General features: G+C 32.5%; 3 protein-coding genes across 3 annotated transcripts; 2 read left to right on the top strand and 1 right to left on the bottom strand.

The window, feature by feature from the left end:
• Positions 1-238: 238 nt before the first annotated feature.
• On the bottom strand, positions 239-3,229 carry LOC101900582 (tether containing UBX domain for GLUT4). Its single transcript, XM_005191260.4, has 5 exons — positions 2,627-3,229; positions 1,446-1,806; positions 1,034-1,388; positions 795-978; positions 239-732 (listed from the first exon to the last, which is right to left on the bottom strand). The coding sequence occupies exons 1-5, from the start codon at positions 3,124-3,126 to the stop codon at positions 615-617; spliced, it is 1,518 nt and encodes a 505-aa protein (XP_005191317.2). The 5' UTR covers positions 3,127-3,229; the 3' UTR covers positions 239-614.
• A 229-nt stretch (positions 3,230-3,458) lies between these two features.
• On the top strand, positions 3,459-6,347 carry LOC101900759 (protein-L-isoaspartate(D-aspartate) O-methyltransferase). Its single transcript, XM_059122084.1, has 6 exons — positions 3,459-3,617; positions 5,165-5,261; positions 5,341-5,477; positions 5,540-5,783; positions 5,845-6,008; positions 6,065-6,347. Exons 2-6 carry the CDS (start codon positions 5,207-5,209, stop codon positions 6,149-6,151), a joined length of 687 nt encoding a protein of 228 aa, XP_058978067.1. The 5' UTR covers positions 3,459-3,617; positions 5,165-5,206; the 3' UTR covers positions 6,152-6,347.
• A 1,012-nt stretch (positions 6,348-7,359) lies between these two features.
• Positions 7,360-16,096, top strand: LOC101900936 (BTB/POZ domain-containing protein KCTD5). The gene is made up of 5 exons (XM_059122083.1): positions 7,360-7,969; positions 10,506-10,691; positions 10,805-10,870; positions 12,038-12,231; positions 14,781-16,096. The coding sequence occupies exons 1-5, from the start codon at positions 7,784-7,786 to the stop codon at positions 14,791-14,793; spliced, it is 645 nt and encodes a 214-aa protein (XP_058978066.1). The 5' UTR covers positions 7,360-7,783; the 3' UTR covers positions 14,794-16,096.
• The last annotated feature ends 1,381 nt before the right edge of the window (positions 16,097-17,477 follow it).

Here is a 17,477-nt window from a genome sequence, read left to right as displayed (position 1 = left end):
AGAATTACGAAACACCTTGCATATGTTGCTAATAAAACAAAAACATTACGGCAAAATCCTCAGTCTCTTCAACAAAAATATGCGGTCGTGGTCCTGATAAAAAGTCTTATTTCTACCTTTCACATAAAATATTAGTTTGGTTTCTATATTTGTATTTTCCATTGATCTTAATCGAACAGAATATCTAATTACCTTAATATTCATTTTCGACAACATTTACTCCAAAGCCAAAGATTAATTTCAATTAAAAAAGTGCCTCTGTTTTGTTTAAATACTTGTCCATTGTTTAGGTACACAATTATATAAGTAAAAAAAAAACTCATTTATACATAACATATTAGTATTATTAACATTTACAAATTAAAAGATTAAATGCCTATCGAATGCCAACGCTTTATATTAAAAAATCTATGTACATACAAACATACATATATATTAATAAAATCGAATATTGTCCAATGCTCATTGGTAGTTTTATTTCAATAAATTTATGGATTTTCTTAAAATAAAAAGAATTGGTTTCTTCGAATGTAAAAAAACTGGAAACAATGAGAAAAGACTCGAGTTTAATAAATTTAATTTTAAAGTAATTTGAAAAATATTTCCAACAAGAATCAGTCCAATTCCATTAACTCATTACGTGGTCGTTTTGGTATGGCTCCCGTGGATGGACTTAACTGGGGTCTTTCGCATTTTGTCGCTTCTTCGGTTTTATTCATTTGATTTTGTTTTCTTGGGGAGGTAATAATATAATCATAATGATAACATTTTTTCTTTTATTTAAAGCCCCTTACCTAAATTTATTTGCTGCAAACAAAGCACCTTCAGGGCTTGTCAACTGTTTCATAAAGTTCTCTTTAATAAGTGGCATATCATTGTTTTCATCTTCCGTTGAGAAATGCACCAAAGCATTGGGTACAAAATCCAATTCCAACAATGTCTTATCCAAATCCAAAATTGTTTTTGGTGGTATGGTATCTAATTACAAAAAACGATACTTAAAAATGCATAGCTTATTACTTTATCTACTTACACAGATAACAGGGTTGTTCTGATTTAATAAGGAATTTCTTTGTAAACTCAAGAACATCGGAAATTTTATCAATGGGCTTAAACATGCCCTGCAGTACATGGCGATCTGGAAATTGTATGCGTATGGCGCAATTTTTAAACTGCGAAATTTTTCTCAACATTGTGTTGTTATTTTCGATTTCTCGTAATTTTTCCGTTAGCAAAGGGGCATCCTCATCACCTGTCGCTATTTTACGCAAATCGCGCAAAACCATTTTTAAGTCATTTACAGTTAGGTCATAAAATGAATCGGGTAATTCTTCAATTTGACTTTGTACTGCATTTAGATTGTAGAGAATAGCATTGCGTTCGCCAATCTAAAGGAATGTGGAAATATTGAGTTGGTTTCGTTTGTGAATTTTAAATATTCTTACAATATTATACTCGGGTTCAATTTCTGGTTCCATTTCTTCCACCGTATTTTCTTGCTCCTTTGAGTTTTTAGATGCCTGCATCGATCTACCAGGGGCATCACCCCAATCATATTTGGGTTTTATAATTTCTTTCGGTTCACTTTCCTTGTTTGTCGCTTCTGTCGATTCTTCTTCATCGTTGCTTTTTGTTTCTGTCTTTGGTTCTTCTGCTGCTTTTTTCAAGGACTTCACCAGATCTTTGGTAATGGCAAAACCACCACCTCCTCCGCCAGCAGATTTGGACGTTTTGGGTTTAACATTATCATTTTCATCCTTTTTGGTTTCATCTTTAGGTGCCGGAGGTGTATAAACCATAGCTTGACTACAGATATCCAAAAAGCCAATATGTGTTATAGAAAATGCGGGATGTACTTAAAGTAAAATATATTTCTAATATTGTTAAAAAATATCACTAAATGCTAAATTTGGACCATTCATCTTTGTGAGTAGCTATCTGAATGAGCAGAACATCTTTAAGATTGGTGATAACGATGTTCTGTGATGGGGACAAATCTGTTACTCATTGTAATTTTTGCACTTGATATAAATTTGGTAGAAATGTTACGAGGTACATTATTTAGACTAGATAATGATTTGGTGTGACACATTTTTGTACCCTCCCCTAAAATGTGTTAATTTTCTGCAGAGACCTTATTAAGTATATTGGTCATGGTCAGAGAAATGTTTTATATCGATTTTTCCATATCCGCCTGCTTTTTGAAATCACGGTAGAGTTCGCAGTATTAAAGATAGACCTTTTCACTGTCATGCGATTATACCTGGAATGTTTGGTAGTAAAAATAGAACATATAACTACTCTTAAAAATATTTAATGGTTTACTTTTTGGCATAGCCCTATATAACGATTCCTCCTAATTTTCGGCATTTTAAAGTATTTTTCCTTCCAATGGAACCATCCCTACTCTTCGGAGCCTACAAATTTTAGAAATTTTGATGATTGCCGATTTGGACATATATTAAATTTTATACATATTGGGCCCGACTAAATTTAATTTGATTCCTAATTGTTTGACTGATCATTCTTCAAACACATGGTCTATGGTTTAAGAATATCTATCCAAAGGAATTATTAAAAAAGTGTATACTCTTAATTTACAAACTTCAATGCTTCACACACTCACGTTTTTAATTCCTCCACTTTCTTGTTAGCTAAACGCAACAATGCTCGTCCTTCCAAAATGCCCAAAGACTTTAATGTTGTCGTTTCCAATTTATCTTTACCCATGACATCCTGACGCATATACATTACAACTGGACTTTCATATTTCGCCAACTCATCGCCAGCTAATTGCTCCAAAACCGTCCATAAATTTGCCGTAGATTTAAATTGAGCTTGTTTCCTGGTACCATCTTCCAATTGTATACATATATCAACATTGGCAACAGTACGTTTTTTATCTGCCTCCGACATTTCTAGGAGACAGTTGTTGGGCAAGCCACTGAACCGAAATGTCTGGGCCAGTGAGACCTCCTTGTTGTGATGTTTTAAAGTGAAATCATCACTACACAAGTTATGTTTTGCACACACATCCTCTAGGATTTGAAGGAGTGTCATATTTGGTGAGATCCTAACAATTTGTCTTCTTCCATTGGGTGTTAGGACAGTAACTTTAGATTCCATTTTGGTTGACTCTTACTGCTTGTGGACTTGACTTGCAAAAAACCAAAACTGTAAACACAAACACTAACACCGGACAAAGAAGAGGAAGCATTTGTCAAAACATACATATACATGCGTATAAGGTGCGTTCTCGCAAACTGCAATAAAGTTGCAAATTATAAATTTTGTGATAAAAAATTTTAATTTTTTTAATGTAACTAAAGATTTTTTAATTATTATTACATTATATTGACTGAAAATTATTAAACCATTAAAAAGTTTTGTTGAGTATAAAATAACAAAAAATAACATATTTCTATCTCAATACCAATCATCGCCAAACGCAAAAAGCTTTCATTCAGTGCAAAGTGATGCACAATAACATTTATGTTGAGACGTATATGACATTAGGAGGTTGTTGGCTACTAATCTTCCAAACGTAAACATTGCTTGCCGAGACATCTCAATTTCTTCGAAATTTTGGTCATTAAAATTCAATAAACACGGATAATGTGGCGTTTCCACTGCACTTGATTCGCTCTCTATTCGTTGTTCGACCCTTAACTATGAAAAAACTACCTAATTCTTCACACAAAATTTCCTGAGCGAACACTCATATTTGTAATGTGGCGTTTCCACTGCACTTGATTCGCTCTCTATTCGTTGTTTGACCCTTAACTATGAAAAAACTACATTATTCTTCACACAAAATTTCCTGAGCGAACACTCATATTTGTACGTTGTTCAAATCAAATTACTCTCAGAACAACGAAAAAATATGTCCCATCCCTAACAAATGAGAGCATTTATCGAAAAAATAAATTATGACATTTAAAAATTAAAAATAGAAAAATTTAATGAAATTTTAAAAATTTTTGGGAAGACTGAAAATTATGAATGAAAACTACAATATTGAATGGCGTATGTACATTCAAACGAAAGTACATTTTGTTTTCTCTCTCATTCGAGGTACGCATTTTATCCACGAGTTGAAATTTCCACAGAAAACTGCAAACAAAAGAGGCAATATTTTCAAAAACTTTGTATCGGCAGAAAAAATGTTTGACAAGTGTCTCTCCAGCAAAATTTAAAAATAGAAAAATACAAAAATATGTTCAAAATGTCAACATTTGCACAAAAAGTTGAAAACGTGAATGAAAATTACAAAATTAATGATATAATAAATCTTTGGGAGAAAAACAATCATTTCTTCTATTCATATTAGTGAGAATTTCATGTATTTTCGTATGAATTCCCATTAAAATCAACAAACAAAATTTTTGAAAAAAGGAATTATTTTACTATGAATTACGAATCGTGCCGTATGAACGGGTTAATTCGTGTACATAATTCTGAGAGCGAACAACGTTGTTCGGTTTCCAATGGAAACATGCTATAAGTTGTTCAAATCAAATCACTCTCAGAACAACGAAAAAATATGTCCCATCCCTAACAAATGAGAGCATTTATCGAAAAAATAAATTATGACATTTAACAATTAAAAATAGAAAAAATTGATGAAATTTAAAAATTTTTGGGAAGACTGAAAATTATGAATGAAAACTACAATGTTGAATGGCGTATGTACATTCAAACGAAAGGAAATTTTGTTTTCTCTCTCATTCGAGGTACGCATTTGGTCCACGAGTTAAATTTTCCACAGACAACTGCAAACAAAAGAGGCAATATTTTCAAAATGTTTCTATCGGCAGAAAAAATGTTTGACAAGTGTCTCTCCAGCAGAAATTAAAAATGGAAAAACACAAAAATTTGTTCAAAATGTCAACATTTACACAAAAAGCTGAAAACTTGAATGAAAATTGTAAAATTAATGATATAATAAATCTTTGGGAGGAAAACAATAATTTCTTCTATTCATATTAGTGAGAATTTCATGTATTTTCGTATAAATTCCCATTAAAATCCACAAACAAAATTTTTGAAAAAAGGAATTACTTTACTATAAATTACCAATCGTGCCGTATGAACGGGTTAATTCGTGTACCTAATTCTGAGAGCGAACAACGTTGTTCGGTCTCCAATGGAAACATGCTATAAGGCCGGAATATTTTTAATTCTATTAACATTTTTCGATACAAGCATGGCTTGGCGTTCCGTGGGAGCCAATAATGCCGATCTTATACGACAACTAAGAGGTACGCATTCATGGGTGATTGATTCTCTTTGTTTAATATTTTTTGCAACAGAAGAAATATTTTGCATTCCAATTGATAGAGTATGGCGTAATAGCTACCGAGGCTGTGGCACAGGCCATGATTGCAACGGATCGAAAATTCTATTCGCCCCGAAATCCCTACATGGATGCACCACAAAGCATTGGTCATGGTGTAACAATTTCAGCACCTCATATGGTAAGATTGGTGCAGTAAAGTTCTAGAATATCACATGAATGTTATTCTTTGACATTCTGCAGCATGCCTTTGCTTTGGAATATTTGCGTGATCATATGAAGCCCGGATTTCGGGTCCTGGATGTTGGATCCGGTTCTGGCTATTTAACAGCATGTTTTTGGCGTTACCTGAAAGCACAGGACGGTGATCATGAAAACACACGGGTTGTGGGTATTGAACATCAAGCAGAGTTGGTAAAACAAAGTATTGCCAATTTGAATATTGATGATGACTCCATGCTAAAATCAGGAAAACTTATAATTGTGGGTAAGTAGTAACAGACTGATATCTTTATATGTTGGAATTCTAATTTGTATGCTTTTTTAAGAGGGCGATGGTCGCAAAGGTGCTCCCGACTATGCACCATTTAATGCCATACATGTTGGTGCTGCTGCTCCCGAAACACCTAAAGCTTTATTGGACCAATTAGCCAAGGGTGGCCGGTTAATTGTACCTGTCGGACCAGAGGGTGGAGAACAGTATATGATGCAGGTAAATAATAGAAGTAACTAGTTAAATCTAGTCTATTAAAAAATCTTTGCTTGTAGTACGATAAAGATGAAGCCGGTAAAATTCATCCAACACGTCTTATGGGCGTTATGTATGTTCCCCTTACGGATCTAAGGCGATCCTGACTTCTCCAAGCTTTGAAGGTAGCCATTGTATTATTTTTGTGTGGACTTGTGGCGTACCGTTTCTGGATATGGCTAAGATGAATCCCCATGCGTGTTTTTATTCTTTGAGATATTAATTTGAAGATTCTATTAATTTATGTTCCTTTTGCTTGATTGAACTTCAATAATAATTTACGATATTAATTTATTTAGGATATATGGAAGAAATGTGGGTTTTCTTTGGTACAATTTTTTTTCAGAAACGAAATTTTGCGTAATTATTGATTTAGTGGAAAAAAAAACAATAATTTTAGAAAAGTTTATTATTTTTGAGAAGGGGTAAAATTGAGAACCTGAAACATAAAATTACAGCTGACATTGGGGACTAATAATTTTAAAGTATCGAAAATCAGGAATTATTGTTACATGGGAACAATACTAACAAGCGGAAATATATCGAATAAGGGAGGGAGGAGTTTAACTACCCATTGAAAATCCAAAATGTCAAAATACAGTTGATTTAGTTGGATGTTGGGACCAAAATCCTAAAAGTAAAAGTGAACCGATATATTCTATTTGAATCCCAAGTATCCTAAATATAATACCAGTGCTTGTCCAAAATGTTAAGCCTATATCTATAATAATGCGCGCTCTATCGTGGTTTCAACATAAGAACAGGCTCAGAGGTCTCTGAAGAATTTGTCTAGGTGTTGCAAACGCAACATAAATAGGGGAGAGTATAAATTATTCAATAAATCTTCTTCAAAAAATGCACGTATATAGTCTAAAAATCTGCAATAGCTCTGAAATTATTAAGAACCCTTCAACGGTTGTATATCTAAAAGTACTTCAAAAACATATTTTAGTTGCTCTTCGATCCGCAATAACAGTAAATAATTTAAAATTAATGTTTAAAAATCAGCGATCCAAAAGTCTAAGTTGCCCTTTAAAAATGTTGTTTAAAAATCCCCTATTATATATCCAAAACTCTTAAAAATACTTCAAAAAACTAAATTACTATTTTAAATCAGTGTTTGAGGATTCATAGAACTTCATGGACAACAACTTCTGAAAGATTGTAGCTCTTTTAACACTATCAGAAATAAAATTGAATTTTGGTCTTATTAGAAGTTGAATTATTTGATAATGAGTTTCGTTTTTCAAAGTGTATGTCGTTGACATATGGTGAGATAAATTTATCTATGTTATCATTTCACGATGAATGTTGTATATATAAGAAGAAGCAGAAACCACTAAAGAGAAAAATAGCATTTTTAGAAGCATTTCTAAGGAAACATTTTTAATTGTTAAAAAGTGCATTGAAAACAAAAAAAACTTAAAAACACATTTCTATCGCACCTGTTAAAATGTTTATTCCACAAAAATAGATAAGATTTGCTGAAAATAAAAGCACAAACAGCAGATAATAGTAACAAAATAATTGTTGTGTTCTATTGTGTTTGTTGGTGGGTGACACAGTGTGTTTTGTGTGTTCTTCGGGGTCGAGGCAGCAGAATTTTTCAATTTGCAAGCAAAAAAGAAAACACCTAAAAGAAAAAGCAATAAAAACAAAGTTTCAAAGTAGCACATTTTCATTTGATATTAACAGTTATTGTACATAAAGGAACTAATTAACATCAAACAGTGATAATCATGACCACGGTTAATATTAATACACGTAAAAGCCCAAATGTTCTGAAAAAACAGGGCACAGACCAGTGGGTTAAACTGAATGTGGGTGGTCAATATTTTCTCACAACAAAAACAACGTTATCACGGGATCCAAATTCATTCTTGTCACGATTAATACAAGAGGACTGTGATTTAATATCAGATAAGGTAAGTTGTAAAAACCCAACACACACCAAATTTGATAAATCAATGGTAAATTCTTATATTTTCCCACGCACACTCCCCGTCACCCATGCCAACCACTGCAACCTTATCAGCGACTGACTATCTAACCTTGGGTATGAGTATTTATAATGTAATTATGATAACTTCTGCAATTCTTATATCTAGAGCACGTATATGCTTAATCATATCCTACCCAGGAGGCAAATTTGTTAAGATAATGACATGCTAACACTTTGTATAATGGTTAAATTACTGTCAGTTAAGTGTCAATTGTAATCTAATCAAACACATTTGTTTCAGCTTTTTCTCAACGACGAATAAGACCAATAGGAGAATCTCTTGTATTCCGTTGCATTGTTGTTATGTGCTCACAACAAAAAACACTTACACAGAGCATACCCATAACAATATCGGGAAAAAAAAAAACCAAAAAGAAATTGCAATTGCTAGCATTTTTGTCAGTAATTAAATTAAATGAATCATTTTACTTGTGTTTTTTTCATCATTCAAAATTGTTCAATAACTTTAATCTATAAACAAAATTTTAGTTTTATAGCCAAATAAATGTTGTACAAATCTTTATTTAATTGGAGCCCAATACTGAGGAAATCCTTATAAAGCCAAGAAATGTTGGTGCGATAAAGCCACAAACCAGCTTCCCCTGTTTTTCATTGGGATATTTGTTTATTAATAGTATTTTATAACCTTGAAGTTGCAATAAATATATACATACCCGCCATTTTTAAATGCGAAATGGATAGAATGTATAAGCCTTCTGTCATACTTAGAATAATAATCATTGACCCATAAATGGAAAATGCAGTAAATACTTCTATTGTTCTTACAGAATATAATTGCCCACATATATTTTGTCGGTTGTGCATACTAAATACAAAATGGACTATATGTTTTTATTATTTTTGGCTTCATTTCATTTACAGACTATTGATCAGTAAATAACCAAGTTAAAAGAATTTAAAAAAAATTTAATCGTTATCTTTAAAACAACATGCGGCCGATAATCTATTTGTTTACGTTCTGTTGAAATGTTAACACATATTTGAAAATCATAATGGAGAACAGAAGTATTGTTGTTGCCCTTCAAAAACTCAAAATAGATATGCGATTATTTATAATATCTGAAAAAAAAATGGCCAGGAAGTATTTTTGACTGATTTGTAATGCAAGAATGTTAAATTCTTTATTACGATAAGCGATTTTTCTTAAATGCAAAACTAGTACATTCTTGGAGGGTCTGGAACAGAGCACATGTTAAGTTCGTCTGGACCGAGTATTTTTTACTGTTCACCTTAATTCATGCCAAATTCTCAAAATCCCTAAAAATCAGAAGAATTTTTTATAAGAATTTCCACCCTTAAATGACCCGAAATATCAATATACTGCTGATTTGGTTCGAAATTGCGAATAAATCCTCCACAATTGTAAAAGTTAGAAGGTACTACTATATGGACTAACTAACTAACTACTATGAGGACTAATCAAAAATTGAACTAACATTGAATATTTTTAGGGAGATATACTACCACCTAATATGTCAAAGTAATGCGACTGGAGATTGGGAAAAAAGTCTCCAAAATACCGAAAATACGGAGGAAAATATGAGCTATACCAAAAATATGTTTTCGTGAAGTTTGAAGTCCTGGGAAGATCTGTAATGTCATACATTGAATAAAATATGCGAGGAATTAAACTACAATCAATATTTGCGTTAAAAATGCTTCAAAATTTTTAGTAAAAAGATATTTAATATTAGCTACGAAATTCCCAGAAATACATCTATAAAAATTATTGGCCGAGTAATAATGGCCGTTCATTGCCAAATATCGAATAGCGATTTAGCCTCAACATTTCTTTTAAAAGTTTGCCTGGGTATAAACTATACGTATCAGTTCACGAACAATTTCCCGTAATGTAATACTTGTGCAATGCCAAAAAAGTTTGTAAAAAATAACGTCACTTTATAAAAAGTACTTGTTTTTAGTTAGTACACATTGCCCATATGAATTGTCCCATTATTGATTTATTTGTTTTTACACTGCCTCGGACAGAAGTAGCTGTTGTTGCTTGCAACAAATACCTACACATGACCTGTTTAATAAAATGGACTTTCTAATGAAAAATTAGTTCAAAACACACAGCGAAGAAGAACCGAAAACGTGTTTGTGTGATTCTTCAACATTCATATACTAGAGAGACTTTTTTAAATGATATTGATGGTGCTGGTAAATTTTAGGCGCAGGTGGTTGGTCGTTTGGCTATAGTTTATGCTGGTGGTATACGAATTAAACAAAAACAAACATTACAACCCATATATGAATGATGTTGGGGGTGAAGGTTGAATTTTGTACATGTTCTTGTTGTCGTCTCGTCGCTGCTCTAGTTTTTGTGTTATATGAATGGGATTGGGGGTGACGGAGGGGGTTGTGCATAACGTGACAATGGTTCTAAGTCAATCATTTTTTTCTCTTTTTTGCATTTTTTGCTTTTCTTTTTCAAGGACGAAACTGGTGCCTATTTAATAGACAGAGATCCCAAATACTTTGCACCGGTTCTTAATTATTTACGTCATGGCAAATTGGTCCTGGATGGCGTATCCGAGGAGGGAGTATTGGAAGAGGCTGAATTTTATAATGTGACACAACTGATAGCATTGCTCAAAGAATGTATTCATCACAGAGATCAAGTAAGTTATCTTTGTTGTAATGCAATTTGAAATATTTTCCCGCTCAAAATGATTGAATGATGATTAAAACCTATTTATCTTTTACGTTCTCTTGTCTTTTTTCTTTCTTGCAGAGACCTCAAACAGATAAAAAGCGTGTTTATCGTGTACTGCAGTGCCGGGAACAAGAATTGACACAGGTTCGTTGAACTTTTTGTTGTGTTTTGTATACATAGAGTTGAGTTGTTTATAGGTAGATGATGTTAATGGGTCTTCTGTATGATGATGATGATGGTCAATAGCCAATTAATATGTATTCAGCCAAAGCAAAGTGAAGGAAAGTGGCTTTAATAGAAAAAAACAAAACAAAAAAATCATATACAGGGCGAGATAAAAAAAAAACTGCAACAAAGTCAAACCCCATAATTTTTACATTTTTTAATTTTATTGAATGAAAGCATCAAATTTTAGAATAAGTTTAGATTTGTTCGAATTAGTTACCTTTGGCACGAATTATGGCCGAAATATGGCCTGTTCAACGAATGTTTTCTCATCGTAGAAAACCAAATTAGGCAGTTCTCCATTTCCGCCCAAGCGAAGCAACTCTTTAACTCTTTTAAGTATATTTTCTTTCTGTTGCGGTGTATGTTCTTGCTCTTTTTGCAATTTCTATGTCTTTACCCCGAGCTCATTTTTCAATATTTGCCGAATGGAATATTGCGATATGTTCAGCTCACGAGCCATTTTTCCGACACTGCGACGCGGGTTTCGATGAAGTCGCTTCTTTACTTTTCGAACCATTCTTCCACTTTCTTGACATCGGGCTGCACTACCAGTATCACATTAATGAGCGATGGTACGAGACACAAAAGATTTATTCACATTTAAATGCTGGAGTGCTCTAACGATAGCCGTTTGTGGTTTTCCAGCCAAATAAAAAGAAATCACACTATCACAAATAAATTCTATCACGAATAACTTTTTTCTGGAAAATTCTTACCAAAAAGCTTTTTTACGCTTGTAAAAAAAAATAATGAGCTGTCACTGGAATAATTTTAGCAGCTGTCGGACGAGTGGCTTAGAAATTACAGCAGTCTGAAGTTGGTTGCAGTTTTTTCATCTCACCCTGTCTACCGGATATTATAGTAACAATTTCTAAATGTGCTTGTTATTTAAAGAAGATTTTACAATGTTTATATCATTGTTCGAGATTCAGTTTGTTTTCGAGACAACAATTAAGTTCAGCCAATGGGACGCCAATGCTGGAATTGAAACATTTGAAACATTTTTGGACTTCATTAGATCTTAATTTATTGATACATTGCATTTTATAAACAAATAATAATAATACCCTTTTCTTCCACTAGATGATCTCAACACTATCTGATGGCTGGCGATTCGAACAGCTAATCAGCGTGGGCACACAATATCAATTAAACTATGGTGCATTTGATAATAATGAATACCTATGTGTTGTATCCAAGGAATGTGGAACAACTCTTGGTCGTGAATTGGAACTGAACGATAGGGCCAAAGTACTGCAACAGAAAGGCTCTCGCATGTAAGATAAAAATACCAGTTAATCTAATCCCCATCATCTTTATATATAAATGTTTAAGTTTTATTTTAAGCTGAGCGTCAACAATTGCCACCAACAAAGCATATGCAATCGAAATAACAAAAAAAAAAGAAAAATACTTTTGTTCATTATTTTTATTTATTAACCTAGTTTTGTTCCGCATATTTAAAAAAAATATTTTTATTTTGATATGGCATTGTATTTTGTTGTTAAATATTGATTTATATTTTACATTCTATACCACTGTGCAAAAAATGGAAAGGATGTTTAAATTGTTTATACGTGTGTATGGATATGCAATATAAAAATGACAAACAACGTGATAGAAGCAATTCAAAGAATTTTCATATTCAAGTGTAGGAGGGATATTATCTTGGCAGGTGTAAAACATTTGCCGTATATATCATAGAGCGTACATCAGTGAGTGTTAAATGACCCATTCGACTATCTATTTTTGTTCCCAAGTTCCAAATATCGGAGTATCCGTCATCAAAAGAAAATCTTAACGGGTAGTGGAAAAGAAAAAACAAATTCACTTTATAGTGAACAGCACAAGTTATATATTAGCCTTATTTGTATTATAACATCACCGTATTTTTCAGTTTATCGAAGCCATTAAAAGCTAGGTATATAACTAGCATTTTCTAGCAGTTTACCCAGAAATGCATTTTACAATGATTTGGTGGTCAGAAAAGTGACCATTTCGGGAGCAAGGATCCCCTCTTCGTACGTCCTTTTTACAATTTGCATCCAATTTATATGGAAATTGGGACGGAAACCTTGAATGTCGAAAATCAAGAGGTTAAGTTTTATGGGGCTATAGACAAAAGTGAATACGGGGTGAGATAAAAAAAAACTGCAACAAAGTCAAACGACATAATTTTTACAATTTTTTTAATTTTATTAAAATGTCGGAAATTCCATCAAATTTTAGAATAAGTAATAAGTGATCGACACTTTGGTAATTTTTAGTGCCAACCTTGCTTTCCAAAATACTCCAGACGGATTAGTATCCGGAGATTTTGGTGGTCATTGTGCGCTGGAAATGAGGCGAGGAACCTCATTTTATAACCATTCTTGGGTGGCGAGTGCTGAGTGCTATGGTGCTGAGTCCTGTTTGAATTTCCAAGGTTTGCGGCCAAGGCTTTAATACACCCTCTAGAATTTTTCTCGATAATATTCGGCATTTATTCCGATGCCACGGTCGATTAATACGAGTGGAGAGCGACCATCGTCTGTTATGGCGGCCCACACCATCACCATGGCCGGCGCTTGAGTTCTGGTGGCCAACCGAAGGTGCACATTTTCAACTGTTTACAAACTACTGGACAACGAAGGTTTTCTCACCGGAGAAACCCAAATTCGGCAGTTCACCACTTTCGGCTAAGCGAAGCAACTCTAGCTCTTGAGTCTATTTTCTTTCAGTTGCGGTGTAAGTTCTTGCACTTTTTGGAATTTCAATGGCTTTACCCCGAGCTCATTTTTCAATATGTGCCGAATGGAATATAGCGATAAGTTCAGCTCTCGAGCCATTTTTCGGCCACTGCGACGCGGGTTTCGATCAAGTCGCTTCTTTACTTTTCGAACCATTTCTGCTGATGTTGCTGTTTTCTTTCGTCCACTTTCTTGGCGTCGGGCTACGCTACCAGTAACTCGGTAACGAGCGATGGTACGAGACACAAAAGATTTATTCACATTTAAAATATAAAGAAATATAAAGAAATCACACTATCACGCTTGAATTCCATCACGAATAATTTTTTTCTGGAAAATTCTCACCAAAATGCTTGTGTACGCTTGTAAACAATATAATGGGCTGTCACAGTGGCTTAGAAATGACAGCAGTCTGAAGTTGGTTACAGTTTTTTCATCTCACCCTGTATACATTGAATGGGTTTTCGAAGAGTAATTCTACCTACATAGAAACAAAAATTTCAAATAACATCTGACTTGTTTTCAAATTGAGGGCAGTAACTTTGAAAACAAAGGTGATACTTTTAATGACTTTTTCAAACACAAAATACATAAAATTCAAAAAAAAATTTTTTGAAATAATAGTATGGGCAATATAATTTAATAAAAGCTTCAATGTTGTTGTCAAAACATTGTCCAAATGCGATAAACCGCACGATCTAGGCAGCCAATTGACATCGAACTTTTAATAAGTCCACAATTACTTTAACAGACAGAAGTGCATGGCTAAATCGACATTGAACCTTACGCGGATCTTGAACATGTCTACTTATTGGGGTCTTGAACGTGTATTTTAAGACGTTTCAAATTAATTAAGAAACTTAACATACCTTCCATTTTTTAAGCAGCATAAAAATATTAATCCTTGTTGAACACTTTTGCACCCTACTATATGTGGTGTAGGGTAATGAAATATAAAATCACTCAACAATTTTCTGTGTTCCTTTTTTGATTACATTTCTTTGTTTGCTTTTGATCACAACAAACAACAAATTTATAGGAAAGTTCTTATTGAATTTTATATATATGCTCTTCTTCTTTTTTACTACCATTTGCAGACTTGGAATTTAAAAGCAAAACAAATCAAAATACAGTGCGTTAGTAGAAGCAAGACACAAACAATGTTGTACTATCACCACCCCGCCACGTCCTTTTTGTCCAAATATAAATCAACAACAACAACACTCCTAACAACAAATCCTCCCAAAAAAATTAAACAAAAACCAAAAAAGGAAAAATGCAAACAATTATGACACTAGCTGTTAGTTGGAAACAAAATAGAAAACGAGCGAATATCTTTATTTTGATACGGAATAAAACATATAGGAAATGAATGATAAATGTAATTGATGATAAAATTGTTATAAAGGTATTCGTTTGAATATTTCGGTAAAACCAAAAATAAATCAATTTTAACCTACAACAATATCACCTGTGATGACAAGGAGGTTAATTAACAAAACACAGACAACAACACCAACCATGTCACACAACAAATTCAATCACAAAGTTTCATAATTGCATTATCATTTTTTATTTCGTTCTTTTTAACAAAACACAACATGCAACTGCTATGCATTTCAATGAATGGTAAATGTCATTTCTTCATTGTTTCATCACCCCCTTGAAAAAATAAGATTAAATTAATAAAGACACACATTTAAGACTTACAATGCAAATGCTGCAAAATAGTGGAAGTAGCAACAAAACAAAATCCATATTTATTTTAAAACAATGGATTTGAATTTAAAAAGAAAATAAAAAAGAGATATATTATTGTAATAAGTATCCTAAAATCGCTTTAGGTTATACTCACCAGGCTATATCTGGAAAAAGAATAAATTATTTTAATAAAAAAAAAGAAAACTCGACAACAAATTTTCGTTGCTATTTTTGAATTAACAGTTCGCCAATATGATGATGATACATTTTTTTAGTAGTGTTAAACACCTTCCATCAATAACAAAAACAACAATCGACAGAAAAATAATTATATTAATACAACCTCCTCCTTTACTACTAATCCTTGTTTTTACCATATAAATATTGAGAATTTATTAAAATTACATTTTTTCTTTCCTTTTTATATATATATATATATATAACAAGCGTACATAAATATGTAATTTTTTTTAGATTTTAATGCTCGACACTTCAACAGAATAAGAGAAACAAAACACACATTTTTAAACATAAATACTATTTTAGTCATTTACTTGTATTTTGTTATATAAAAAGAAAAAATTATATGCATTTTTTGTTGAAACTACGAGCATAAAAAATGAAAAACAGATATAAACATACATATAAATTTAAATATTACAAATGATATAAGCTACTTTAAAAAGAATATATACCGATTGTGTTGACAGTATTTAATTTTTCGTAATTTTTTATGCACTTCATTGGAAAAAAAAACAACATAAAACTGAAATTAAAATGAATAAAAAACATGTGAATTTTCGATATGAAAAAATAAAAAAAAAACTTTGTAAACTGCGTTTTATTTTCTTGTGCACGAGGACTATTAGATGGGTCTACAAAGGAGATTTTTAGGAAATATCAAAGCTGCAAACAAAAATTATTTAAGCTGAAATCATGATAATTTCTTTTAATATTGAAAATGTTAAATACATTTTTTCGAGGATTATTAGAGCTAAAAGCATGAACATTTTTATTATTTTATAAACAACTTTTCTCGAGGACAATTCGAGATATAATCGTGGATTTTTTTTAATATTTTTTTTTTTCAAGTACTAACTGAGTAATACTTATCAGCTTTATAACAACCTATTCCTCTATTTTTGAAAAACAGTCAAGTCTAAATTTTCGATTTACTTATATATTATTTATTTATTATTATTTATTATTATTATTATTTTTATTTTTTTTTGAGGATCATAAACAACTTCTTAGGAACTATTGGTGCTACATAAGTGCCCAAGATCTGTCTTCAGAAATCTCGTTTCTCCCCCACAACGGGTAAAAATTTTGAGCAATTATATCCCACACGAAAGGCGAAAAACCACCCAATTCTCCCAATATCTTTATAAATATATGATATTGCGTGAATATAAGATATATCCGTCCACTCCTTCTGACATCTCCCACACAAAGGGGGAGGATAACTAAAATGCTTATAAAATGCGAAATAAGAAACCGATTCATTCTAACACAAAAATCTGTTGTGAAGATTGTTGACATGAATTCACAAGGAATCAAGATTTTGAATTCTGGTCATTCCAGTGACAGCTCAGCGTTCCAGCGTACAAAAGCATTTTGGTGAGAATTTTCCAGAAAAAAAGTTATTCGTGATGGAAATCAAGCGTGATAGTGTGATTTCTTTATATTTGGCTGTAAAACCACAAGAGGCACTCGTTTGAGCACTCCTGCATTTAAATGTGAATAAATGAAGAAGAAAACAGCAACATCAGCAGAAATGATTCGAAAAGTAAATAAGCGACTTGATTGAAACTCGCGTCGCAGTTACCGAAAAATGGTTCGTGAGCTGAACATATCGCAATATTCTATTCGGCAAATATTGAAAATTGAGTTCGGGGTAAAGCCATTGAAATTTCCAAAGGTGCAAGAACTTACATCGCAGCAGAAAGAAAATAGACTCAAAAGAGCTAAAGAGTTTCTTCGCTTGGCCGAAAGTGGTGAACTGCCGAATTTGGTTTTCTCCGATAAGAAAACATTCGTTGTCCATTAGTTTGTAAACAAACAAAATGATCGTGTTTAATTGCCAAAGAGGT

This window comes from Musca domestica, unplaced genomic scaffold (assembly GCF_030504385.1).
Source record: "Musca domestica strain aabys unplaced genomic scaffold, Musca_domestica.polishedcontigs.V.1.1 2, whole genome shotgun sequence".
Taxonomy (NCBI): domain Eukaryota; kingdom Metazoa; phylum Arthropoda; class Insecta; order Diptera; family Muscidae; genus Musca; species Musca domestica.
Note: the sequence above shows the minus strand (reverse complement) of the source record. Positions and strands in the feature narration are given on the sequence as shown.

What these genes read in the sequence shown, in the direction of transcription:
- LOC101900582 (XM_005191260.4), bottom strand. Translation starts at nt 3,126, where the DNA reads ATGGAATCTAAAGTTACTGTCCTAACACCCAATGGAAGAAGACAAATT. An exon ending in TTGAACCCGAGTATAATATT is followed by an intron (nt 1,389 to 1,445) that starts GTAAGAATATTT and finishes ACATTCCTTTAG; the next exon opens with ATTGGCGAACGCAATGCTAT. An exon ending in TTTGCAGCAAATAAATTTAG is followed by an intron (nt 733 to 794) that starts GTAAGGGGCTTT and finishes TACCTCCCCAAG; the next exon opens with AAAACAAAATCAAATGAATA.
- LOC101900759 (XM_059122084.1), top strand. Translation starts at nt 5,207, where the DNA reads ATGGCTTGGCGTTCCGTGGGAGCCAATAATGCCGATCTTATACGACAA. An exon ending in TCTTATACGACAACTAAGAG is followed by an intron (nt 5,262 to 5,340) that starts GTACGCATTCAT and finishes TCCAATTGATAG; the next exon opens with AGTATGGCGTAATAGCTACC. An exon ending in GAGAACAGTATATGATGCAG is followed by an intron (nt 6,009 to 6,064) that starts GTAAATAATAGA and finishes CTTTGCTTGTAG; the next exon opens with TACGATAAAGATGAAGCCGG.
- LOC101900936 (XM_059122083.1), top strand. Translation starts at nt 7,784, where the DNA reads ATGACCACGGTTAATATTAATACACGTAAAAGCCCAAATGTTCTGAAA. An exon ending in GTGATTTAATATCAGATAAG is followed by an intron (nt 7,970 to 10,505) that starts GTAAGTTGTAAA and finishes TTCTTTTTCAAG; the next exon opens with GACGAAACTGGTGCCTATTT. An exon ending in GGGAACAAGAATTGACACAG is followed by an intron (nt 10,871 to 12,037) that starts GTTCGTTGAACT and finishes TTCTTCCACTAG; the next exon opens with ATGATCTCAACACTATCTGA.